Here is a 12,182-nt window from a genome sequence, read left to right as displayed (position 1 = left end):
ACAATAACTGGGGAAATTTCTATAGTACATAATTTATTTAAAATGTTTCTTAACTATTAATAAAAAGAAACAGGGGACAATAAATTTAAGACTAAGCTGTAAGCTTAGTTTTACACTGCAAGTCATGGTTACCATTTCATAGCTCAGAAGTTACACTAAGCATTCATTTTCCTTTTTACTCTGCAAACAAAATTATGCATAACAAAAAAAAAATTTAATGAACCATTTTTCATAAGGGATTACTTGATTACTTTCCTCAGCAGATAACTGCAACATTTTGTCAACATGGCACTACAAATTTGAAAATATTCCCGAGCACGGTTTGGGGCATAAGTGATTCACAAGACCAAAGAGTAATGAAGATCTTGGCCAACCTGTGCGCTGCTGCCACATCTATGTGAGAAGAATGAATGGGGAAACTGAGCAGATGCTGCAAGCAAGAGAAAGAGCCCTCTTGCATCAGGTCCTTTAATGCTATGTAGCTTTGTCCAATGAAAGGCATTATTCTGGCCAAGACCAACTATGATAAAATTCTTTGGTATTGATTGGTCTGCCTTATGGAGCCCTTTTTACTTTGTGTATGTTTCATGTATTTTTCCCTAACCTTAAAATTACTGCAAATAAGAGCGGTCATAATGTAGGGAGAGTCCCAAGTAATTACTTATACTTAAAGGACTTAAAACAGACTCACCACTAAATCCTAAAGTGAGTGATGCCATACGTCGTGAGTAATACGTTGAAGGTTTTTCCAAAACAATACTCTTCAAGTGGTGTTCAAATATTTCCCTTCTTTCTACTAGATTTGGAAGATCCATCACAATATGACGATCAAACCTCCCAGGTCGGAGCAAAGCCTACAATTAATAACAACAAATAAGAAACAGGATATACATCCATTTTAACACAACTTACATGCAAAATAAAAACAGTACATTCTATCAGCGAATGAAAATCTTATCATATTTTTTATATTGAGTAGGAAAGTTATTCATAACCTATTTTCCATAAAAATTAATATGAAGCTTGTCAGTTGCAAATAATTATGTATAACAGGGCATAATATGTTAAGTAACCCATGAACACCTGAGGATTTATTAACCCTTAAACGCCGACTGGACACACCATATGTCGACTAAAGTTGTCTGTTGGGTGCCGAGTGGACGTACGGTACGTAGACTACAAAATGTTTTTTTAAATGTTCGCGGAAAAATAATTATAGGCCTAGTTTGCGAAAGGTTTTAAATCACGCGCCTTGAGGGATGCTGGGAGTTCACGGATCACGCTGTTGTTTAGTTTAGAAGAGTCACCTAGCCGCGCATGCGCCAATTTCTTCCTTCCCGCACTACAAAGCATCAGCGGCGCATCATTGGAGAGCAATTTCTTGACGCACCCATGTTTTGCAGAACTTTGGCGAGTGTTTGCAGAGATGTCCCAATGTTGTCAGGACCGTGAAAGGCGCATATTGCCTGTCGGTAGTGAGCGTGTGAGGCGAGTTTTAGACTGGGATGCTGGAGAGGGACCAAGCACCCAAGGTGACCCAGCTTTTCAAAGCTGTGTTGTGCGGCCACGTATGACCGAAGGGGACCAAGGATCACATCCCGTGCCTTTTATGACCCCTAGGAAGCATCGGGGTGTCCGGAGGGGCATCCATAAGCATTTGGGAGGCCTCCAACAAAAGGACATTGATGAGTACTTGTTGGAGCTCGATTGAGAGCAGGTGGAAAGTCCTCATTTCGATAGCAGTTGGTCATATAGTGATGAGGACATCACGCCTGATGTTAGCGATGACGAGTACTTGCCCCCAATGTCCGTACGGGAGCCACAGCAGGAAAGTGAACTGGAATTTAGTGGTTTCAGTGCGTATGAGGGAGAGTCTGAGGAGGAGGAGGAGGCACCGATTGTGGCTGGTGGGGACGAGACAGAAAGTGATGGTGAAAGTGAGGGAGATGGGCCAGTGGGGAGGGTGGGAGTGCGAAGTCGTGCCCGCGCACGTGCGTGTGTGCGCACACGGGCCTGTAGAAGGTCGCAACATCGCGGCAGCTTGGGTGAAGGCCGTTCGTCCGAAAGTGATGAGGGGTGGTTGGAGGACCCCACCCCACCTAACATGCACCCATTCACGGCATCACCTGGACTGACCGTCCCTTTGCCTCTCACTGCACTGGGGTTCATTCAGCTCTTCCTGACGCAGGAATTGCTGGAATACCTCGTAGCAGAGACAGCGGATTACGCTCGGTACTGCCGTGAGGAGCTGCAGACGATGTTGTCGTATCGCTGGCAGGGCTGCAACCTCACGGACATGGCACATTTTTTGGGGCTCCCCATTCTTTTTGGAATGATGCCTGCTGCCGACGTCAGGCAATACTGGAAGCAGAATTTTTTTTTAAGTACGCCCATGTGCCTGGCATTATGCCCCGCAATAGTTTCCTGCCGTTGGACAGGTATTTCAACGCCTTCAACAGAAGGGCTATACCCCGACCGCCTCATCTTAGTCCGCCCAGTGTTGGACTACATTCGTGAACGGTGCCAGTTTCTCGTGGTTCCTTCCAAGAACCTTTCTTTGGATGAGGGGATGATGCCATACAAAGGGCATCTAAGTATAAAAGTGTACAAACCAAAGAAGCCAAAGAAATATGGTGTGAAGTTATTTTTTATTACGGAATCCAACTCTGGATACGTCGTGGACTTCTCGGTGTATTCTGGGGTCTTCTCCACGCTGCGTGACACTGTCTTCGGTCTTGTGTATCGTTTCCATAACCAGGGATACCACCTGTTTATGGATAATTATTATAACTCGGTATCCCTGGCCCAGGAACTTTATGAAGCAGGTGTGCACGTCAGTGGTACCCTTCAGTTGGTGCGTGGGGCCCCGAATGTCCTTAAGAGGTTCGCTAGCCACCCACAACATCTGGCAAGAGGAGAGACAGAGTGGCGGCGGAAGGGAGATGTCTTCATCATCTGTTGGAAGGGGGTCCGACTCGTGCCCATGATTACGACGAATCATGAGCCCATACAAGAAGAGATCATTCAGCGGAAGAGGACACGTCGGCAGGGCCGGGTTATGTATGAGGAGTTTCGTGTCCAACAGCCTACTGTTATTGGGCACTACAATGGGCACATGGGAGGAGTTGATCTCTTTGATCAACTCATCCAGTATTATCCCTTCGCCAGGAGAACCAGGAGGTGGACACAGAAGCTCCTCAAATATCTCCTTCAGTTGGCCCTCCAGAATGCCTACATCCTCTACTGTGGGTATTTTTCGGACGTTTTTGGAGGTTGTCCCACATCCAGTTTCTCGAGGCGGCTGGGAATGCCCTCATAAACTTTAATCCAGAGGAGTGGCCTTCCAACACCGCCCCCCTGCCCCCGAGCTCCAAATCTATTTTGAGAGGATAGGGCAGATGTCGCTAGGAGGGCCAAAAGTCTTCCTGCTCCTGCCGACGCCGCCCCTGCTGCCGCCGCATATTGATGATGCCACCCCTGCTGCCGCCACCCTTGATGATGCCGCCCCTGCTGCCGCTGCCCTTGATGATGCCGACCTTGATGATGCCGCCCTTGATGATGCCGCCCTCCCTCACATTCCAATGTCCCGTCGGGTAGTGGACCCTGTGTGTCGGCTGCATGCAGGGGATCACACACTGGAGCTCCTAGAAGGGCGTAAGCAGAAACGTTGCTGGGTGTGCCATATGAATGGCAGAAGAAGAGACACCTGGTACGTCTGTCGCACCTGCAAGGTAGCACTTTGCAAGTTCGGGAGTGTGACCGTAAGTACCTTTGCGGTCATATATTGGGGTGCGCCTACCTGAGGGACACGGAGGTTCAGCGGATGTTTTGTGAAAAAGGGCGGCCCATCCGCAGAAGGGCGCACGTTTCCCTCCTCCGCCTGTGCCTCGTCATGTGAGAGGAAAAAATGCAAGACTCTTCAATGGACGAGGGAGAAAACAAGAACAGAACGAAGAGTCAGGATTACGAGTGAGTATTCTGCATTGATTTTATATTTAGTTTTATATTTATTACAAGTTTTTATATATCTGTATTTATTGGTGTTTTGTATATTATTTCGTTTTATGCAAAAAAAAAGTTTTTCACCTGCATTCCTCTTAGTTATATATTTTGCAGCAAAGTAAAAAAAATATAATATATATATGTGTATGTATGAATGTATATGTATATATATATATATATATATATATATATATATATATATATATATATATATATATATATATATATATATATGTATGTATGTATGTATGTATGTATGTATGTATGTATGTATGTATGTATGTATGTATGTATGTATGTATATATATATATATATATATATATATATATATATATATATATATATATATATATATATATATATATATATATATATATATATATATATATATATATATATATATATATATATATATATATATTTAGGTTTTTAGTAAGCAAAAAATCTAACATTCTAGTGATATTCAATCATTTACCTTCATTTTGCAGCAAACGGGAAGTCTCTAGTACAATATTCCGATTTATGGTGACTTTTTGAAAAAAGCTTTTTCCTTCCCTCCGCACACGGTAACTCCGCTGAAAATCCTAGCATTTCTTGAGTCACCTTGTCGTAATTTTCGCACCGTTTTATATTAGGTGTTACATAAAGTGTTATACATCAAAATGTGCACAATTTCATGTAGAATACAACAATAAATAACTCATGGTTGTAGCTTTTATCAGTTTTGAAATATTTTCATATAAATCACGATAAGTGACAAAATTTGAACCTTCGGTCAACTTTGACTCGACCGAAATGGTAGAAAAACGCAATTGTAAGCTAAAACTCTTACATTCTAGTAACATTCAATCATTTACCTTCATTTTGCAACAAACGGGAAGTCTCTAGCACAATATTCCGATTTATGATGAATTTTTGAAAAAAACTTTTTTCCTTCCTTCATGCGCAGTAACTCCGCTGAAAATCTTAACATTTCTTGAGTCACCTTGTCGTAATTTTCACGCCATTTTATTTTAGGCGTTACATAAAGTGTTATACATCAAAATGTGCACAATTTCATGTCAAATACAACAAAAAATAACTCATGGTTGTAGCTTCTGTCAGTTTTGAAATATTTTCATATAAATCACGATGTGCCAAAATTTCAACCTTCGGTCAACTTTGACTCGAACAAAATGATCTAAAAACGCAATTGTAAGCTAAAACTCTTACATTTTAGTAATATTCAATCATTTACCTTCATTTTGCAACAAATTGGAAGTCTCTAGCACAATATTTCGATTTATGGTGAATTTCTGAAAAAAACTTTTTCCTTACGTCCATGCCCAGTAACTCAGCGAACATCTCAGAAATTCTTTTTCGTCACTTTGTCGTAATGTTTGCACCGTTTTATATTAGTCGTTACATAAAGTTTTATATATGAAAATGTGTGCAATTTCATGTAGAATACAACAAAAAATAACTCATGGTTGTAGCTTCTATCAGTTTTGAAATATTTTCATATAAATCATGATAAGTGCCAAAATTTCAACCTTCTGTCAACTTTGACTCGACTGAAATGGTCGAAAAACGCAATTGTAAGCTAAAACTCTTACATTCTAGTAATATTCAATCATTTACCTTCATTTTGCAACAAATTGGAAGTCTCTAGCACAATATTTTGATTTATGGTGCATTTTTGAAAAAACTTTCCTTACATCCGTGCGGTAACTCGGCTGAACATCTCAGAAATTCTTTCGTCACTTTGTCGTAATGTTTGCACCATTTTATATTAGTTGTTACATAAATTTTTATACATGAAAATGTGCGCAATTTCATGTAGAATACAACAAAAAATAACTCATGGTTGTAGCTTTTATTAATTTTGAAATATTTTCATATAAATCACGATAAATAGAAAAAATTTGACCTTCGGTGAACTTTAACTTGACCGAAATGGTCAAAAACTGCAATTGTAAGCTAAAACACTTACAGTCTAGTAATATTCAATCAATTACCTTCATTTTGCAATAAACAGGAAGTCTCTAGCACAATATTTCGATTTATGGTGAATTAAAAAAAAAAACTTTTTTTACGTCCAAGCGTTACGAATTCATGCATCATTTTGTGATAATATTTTCTCTGTGTTGCTTTGATTGTTTTACAATTTGTTATATACCAAAATCATTGCAATTTAGTGTACAATATAAAGAAAAAAAAATAGCTCATTAGCTTTCACTGTTTTGCTCACAGCACAATTTGTACACAATTATATATGAAATTTTTTTTGGCGCTGTCATATATTTCAATATTTATATATGATAATGACATTTTTTTCATTTCTGATGGTTGCATACTAAACTTCAGGCAATGTCAAAAAAAGGAGCCATAAATGAACTCTTAACCTTAATAACTAAGTGTGCTGTGATTTTGAAAAAAAAAAAAAAAAAAAAAAACTTTTTTTTTTGGTTGCTAACTCCCCTAACCGCCAGCATATGGCAGACACTTTCGTAAATAGAGGCTCAGCGTTTAAGAGTTAAAGGATCCTAACTCTTGGTTATGAATGATGGGCCAGGAGACAATAATAACTGATGGTCAGCTATTTGCGTGATGCATCGTCCCCATCTAAGAAAGCCTTTTGTAGCATGTGCATTGTGGTTGTATTGGGTTCGCTGAATTGACGGGTTGATAGAAGTCTAGGCACTTTGTTCAGAGACCAAGTAATTAGAAGCCTTTCGGGAGTGGACCTCTGTAGAGCAAAAACCTGCACAAGAGAAGTGACAACTTCTATGCTTGAGTCAATCCCGAATCCATAAAGCAAGGGTTCCGTTAATGCAGCCTTGTATGCCATGACTGTTCTACCTACAAGGCATTTGTCTTCAAAAGGGTACAGTATATAAGAAAAATAAAAAGTGTTTTCTATAGAAATCTCAACTGGGGTCTCAGTATGGATATAATCTAACCATATCTTCCATACAGACTGGTATTGCCAGATAGATGGATGATATCTGTAATTTTTGCATTAGGTACCTAGCAGTGTTGGGTGAGTAATTATCATGATAGATATTTTTTAAAAATCCATACATGAAGGTCTCGGCTCTGAAAGGAGGATGTGTAAACGACTTTCCCTCCTACTGTCTGGGATAGAACAGCAGACGATAGTGGAATTGATCTTTTCGTCTATTGTTGAAGTACAGTAATAAGAACCAATGCCTGTTTGGCCAATTTGGGGCTATTAAGTAAACTGTTCCTTTGAAGGTTACAGGTTTGCTCAAAACCTTCGAAATCTGGGACAATGGAGGAAAAAGATATCGTCCTCCCCTTGTTCCAGTCTTTAGGAAGGCATCTCTTGCTGTTGCTTGACTGTCCAGGTTCGGAGACATATATTAGGAGTTTGTGATTCTAGTACGTGGCAAACAGGTCCACTTCCGGTTGTGGAAGTATGCTGGCTATTGTTTGATAAGAGTGGTTGTCCAACATCTACTCTGTTGAGGCTGTCATTTTCCTTGATATAGAGTCTGCTATTACAATGAGACCCCCTGTGAGGTGAATTGAAGACATGTGCCACTTCCTTGCTTGTGCCATCCGAAGGATGGCTAGCATTACCACATTGAGAGGAGGTAAATGTGATCCAGACCTCCTGATGTAGGATGTTGTAGTTATGTTGTCTCTCTCTTCTTGAGGCTTGGGTTTTTTGACAGACAAAATACATATCCAAACAGCAGTGGCCACAGCCAGATATACATGAATGAGGAGGACATAAAGACTTGCTATAAAGGGTCAATCTATTCCCAATGTTTTGTTAATGTCTTCATTACATTTTCGACAGCTGTACAAAATAAGATAACAAATTACAAAAAGTCTATAGATTTAAATTAAAAAATTAAGGTTGCACAATGATTACAAATTGAAAAAAAACATTAGAAGGAACAATTAAAAAGGATAGCTTGAAAAACAAAGCAAAACCTCTCTTAAAAAAAAAATACAATACAAAAAGTAAGCATATCTGGACCAACCTATTCAGTGGCAATGTTACAACTGAAGAGAAAATGAAAGACTAAGACAGGTACAGTGTGCCAGCAGAGGTTTGGCTGTTTAACAAGGAGATGAGTAGTTTAATCATTAACGATTCTAAAATCGCCCTAAAACTGAAAAGTCCTTATTCAACAAAAAACCTTGCTTACTTTTATCTGGTTTCGTGATTATGAGGTCTTCTTTCTGTGACAGTTCCTTTTGAGTTTCAAAATCAGTCTTTTTAAAAAATGTGGTCCACTGGGTTTTAAGTTTTCTGAAAGTGTGATGTATGACAGAACAAATAAGCAATTTTGGAGATCAAGGTGGACATCAAATGGCAGCGATTTAAGTCTGTGAAAAACAGATTCTAAAAAAAAAAAAAAAAAACTTGTGATAGTTAGGTTTAATGTTAGGCAGGAAGAAATCCAAACCCAGAGAAAGGAGAAATTCTTCCCTATAGATAATACAGTTAGAAAAGGTAAAAAGAGAGGAACGTTCTGTATGAAACTTAGGAACAGAAATGCCAAAGTTTTTTAGTTTTTGTTATGACATAGTTGTACATTGTCAATAAAATCCTGTATTGATTTGTTAAAAAGGGTCTTAAAAATAATGCTACCTATATGAGAGAGACTAGAGACAACCTCTGACCGGCACCTGTTAACGACACATAAATGTTCATCAATAATCCTTTGTTTACTAGTTATTTCAATATGCAATAATTTCCTTGTAGTCTCTGAGTAAAACTGTGAAGAATATAGAGAAGATTTATAAAGTTTAAACTTCACAAAATTTGATACAATGCTAGTTAAAGGACAATACTGCAGAAATTCCAGATCAAGTTTTGCTTTTTCCAGTTTATGGTAATGTCTTTCTAAAGTCCTGCATTTTGCCAGTAATTTAGCACCATAGTGTTGCCTGACAAGTTGATGAAGACCATCTCATCCCCTCACTCTAATTCTCAGCAGAAACAGAAACACACAGAAGCAGCTTCAAAGTTCCACTGCAGCAGAACAGGCACGGTCCAGCAGAAAGATGCCCAAGAAACGCGTAGAGATCCAGTCAACATCCAAACAGCGGTATCCAAGGGGACGAGTTGTTTAATCATTAACGATTCTAAAATTGCCAATTTTAAACATCTAACTTACCTGGTAGTTATATATATAGCTTAAGTCCCTGACGTCACGGCAGAATTTAAAAAACTCACGGCAATCGCCGATCGGTAGTCAGGTGAACCACCTGTGCGCCCTCTACCCAGGTACCTGGAACCATTCCAACTATTCCTCAGATCTTCCCTGCCGCCGTGCTGGTAACATCGATGGAATTTCGCTCGTAGCCTGTGTTTTTCGCAACTTATTTTGGTGAAGTACACTTTGGCTTGGCTTTCGCTCGTTTTTTGGATTTGCTTTTGGAATTTCTTACAACATGTCTGACTCTTCATCGAGTGTGAGAATGTGTGTGTGGGGATGCAAGCGGCTTGCTAAAGTCTCCTTGGATCCCCACTCAGTATGTGTGAAGAACGGGAATGGATTTATTATAGTCGGTTTATATGTGAGAAAGCTTGAAAGACCGGCTCAGAAGAGCCAAGAGTACTATGTCTCACTCTTCTAGAGATAACCAGGGAATAGTTAATTCTTTTCCCCTTGCTAACTACCCTATTGATCCTTCTCCCGTAGTGGTAGTCTCTGAACCCCCTACTGAAACAGGTAAGGACCCAACACTTAAAAGATATGATGGCTGCCATTCAGGCCCTGGGCCAACAGGTAAAATCCCTCACAGAAGACAGGGATAATGTGTGATCGACGATAAGAGATCTAAAAAATACAATTGTTAATGTGTTGTTAGTGCAAGTGCAGTGGAGGGTGCGACCGCTCGGTCCTGTCGTGCTCCTAGTTCGAGACCTCTTCCAAGCTCACCAACCCCTGTGAGAAGGAATGTCGACAGACGAAGGGAGGCGAGAGGCTTTAGCTACCGAGCAGTCGTCCCCTCGAGCGTACCTGTTGACGCTTCCCAGGACGCTCGCCCTCGCCATAGGAAAGGCGAGGTAATGTTGTACTCTTCGTCGTTGGATGACGCATTCCCCATCGCAGAGGTAACTCTGGACACGGGATGCACTGGTGTCAAGTGTCCAGAAACGGAATACAACAAAAAAGCTCTCACAGTTCAGATGTAGCAGCAAACGTCAACCTGAGGAAGCTTTTGACCGATGTCGCACAGGCGGCCAGTTCTCAAGTAACCTCTAGGTTTGGCGGGACAGCGAACGTTAGGAAGCTGAACGCCAGGGCGTCGAGCGTTGAGAAGCTGGACGCCAGGACGTCGGGCGTCGAGAAGCTGGACGCCAGGACGGCAGGCGTCGAGAAACTGGACGCCAGGACGTCGGGCGTCGAGAAGCTGGACGCTAGGACGTCAGGCGTCGAGAAGCTGGACGCCAGGATGTCAAGTGTCGAGAAGCTGGACGCCAGGACGTCAAGCGTCATGAGGCTGGACGCCAAGACGTTAAGCTTTAAGAAAATGAATGCCAAGACGCCAGGCGTCAAGAGACTGGACGCCAGGACGCCGAGCGTCATGATAATATTTTGAAAGGCGTCGCTTTTTCAGTCTTCGAACAATCGGAAAAAGAGAATGATGATATCCCACATTCTCCTGCGGATCCTATTGTAGAGATTTCCGACGAAGACAATATAAAAGGTCATCAGCTTTCATCAGACTTGAAAAGACTTATGAAGCTATTTTCGGAAGTTTTTCCAGAGAAATTTATCCCGACTGCTCCTCGTTCCCCGCCTTCAGAATTTACTCTTGGGAAGGCGTCTAAGAGGGCAGCATTTATGAAGATGGTTTTGTCCTGCTCGTCCAAAAGAGCGCTTAAAGTTATGAATGAGTAGATGCTTTCGAAGAAGGAACAATGAAAGACAGCCTTTGCTTTTCCTCCAACCAAACTAGCTTCAAGGTCTAGCGTTTGGTATCAAACTAGAGAATCGTTCGGCCTCGGAATACCTGCCTCTTCCCAGGGAGACTTCTCGAATCTTGTTGACTCTTCTCGTCGAGTGGCCATGGGGAAAACGAAGTTTTGTTGGTCAACATCAGAGTTGGACCACCCCCTCAAAGGAATTTTTAAGGCCTTTGAGGTCTTTAATTTTCTGGACTGGACCCTGGGAGCTTTAGGAAGGAAGATGGAATTATTCAACACGACTGACACCAAAGAACTCATATATCTGATGTCGTGTATGGATAAAGGACTCGGAGATGGTTCCAACGAATTAGCTGCGCTTTTCTCAGCGGGAATCCTGAAGAAAAGGGCCCATCTTTGCTCTTTCCTGGCTAATGGGGTCACGTCCAGTCAAAAATCAGAACTGATTTATGCCCCTTTTTTCCTCTCACCTCTTCTCTCAAGATTTAGTAAAAGAGGTCTCTTCATCCTTGGCCCAGAAAACCACGTAAGATCTGATATCTAAAACAGCAAGAAAAGTCCTACCAACGACTTTCATCGCTAAAAAGAGTAAGGCTGAGACTCCTGTGTTTCAAGTGTCTCAGCTCTTTCGTGGTCGCCCTCCGATAGAGGTTCCTCTAGGGCGGGTAGAAGAATGACAACGAGAAGAGGCTCTACACAGGAAAAAGCAGGACCTGACTTTCTTCTCCTGCAGACTGCGGTAGGAGCCAGACTGTCCAGCCTGCAAGTGTGGGAGAGTAACAGAACGGAAAGGCCAATGGTCCATTCAGTTACTCTAAGAAGGGTAATGATAAAAATACCTTAGTTTTACCAGACCACTGAGCTGATTAAGATCCTCTCCTAGGGCTGGCCCGAAGTTATTAGACTTATCCCCAAATGTGGGTTAGAACCAACTGGTTGCTAGCACGGGATTGCACTCACATTTTTTTGTGCAATAAACACATTATAGCTATGAAATGAATTTCACAAAATAGGTTCCTCTAACTCTTCATCAGCATGACTGGATGGCCTCACTGGACCCCAGGATGACAGTTTGAAGCTCCCATGCCAACAAAGGGCTTCAAGAATTTTCTGAAGTTCTTTCCCGGAAAGGTTTTCCAGCAGCAAGACTCTCTGTTTCTGCCAAATGCAAGACAGGACCAAGGCGTCTGGCTCTGGAGTCAAGAGACCTCTCTGCATGTTAACCAATATTGAGGCCATCATGATAAGAGTTCAAGATCCAGGTTCCCCAGCCATTCTACA

At 41.3% G+C, this 12,182-nt stretch overlaps 1 protein-coding gene across 1 annotated transcript in view; it reads right to left on the bottom strand.

Annotated features, from left to right (window-relative positions):
- Spg7 (Paraplegin) overlaps positions 1–12,182 on the bottom strand; it is a 794,115-nt gene that overhangs the window by 289,194 nt on the left and 492,739 nt on the right. The window contains 1 exon segment of the mRNA XM_067084903.1: positions 692–854. Coding sequence (XP_066941004.1) covers positions 692–854 — 163 coding nt within the window.

This window comes from Macrobrachium rosenbergii, chromosome 41, assembly GCF_040412425.1.
Source record: "Macrobrachium rosenbergii isolate ZJJX-2024 chromosome 41, ASM4041242v1, whole genome shotgun sequence".
Classification (NCBI taxonomy): domain Eukaryota; kingdom Metazoa; phylum Arthropoda; class Malacostraca; order Decapoda; family Palaemonidae; genus Macrobrachium; species Macrobrachium rosenbergii.
Note: the sequence above shows the minus strand (reverse complement) of the source record. Positions and strands in the feature narration are given on the sequence as shown.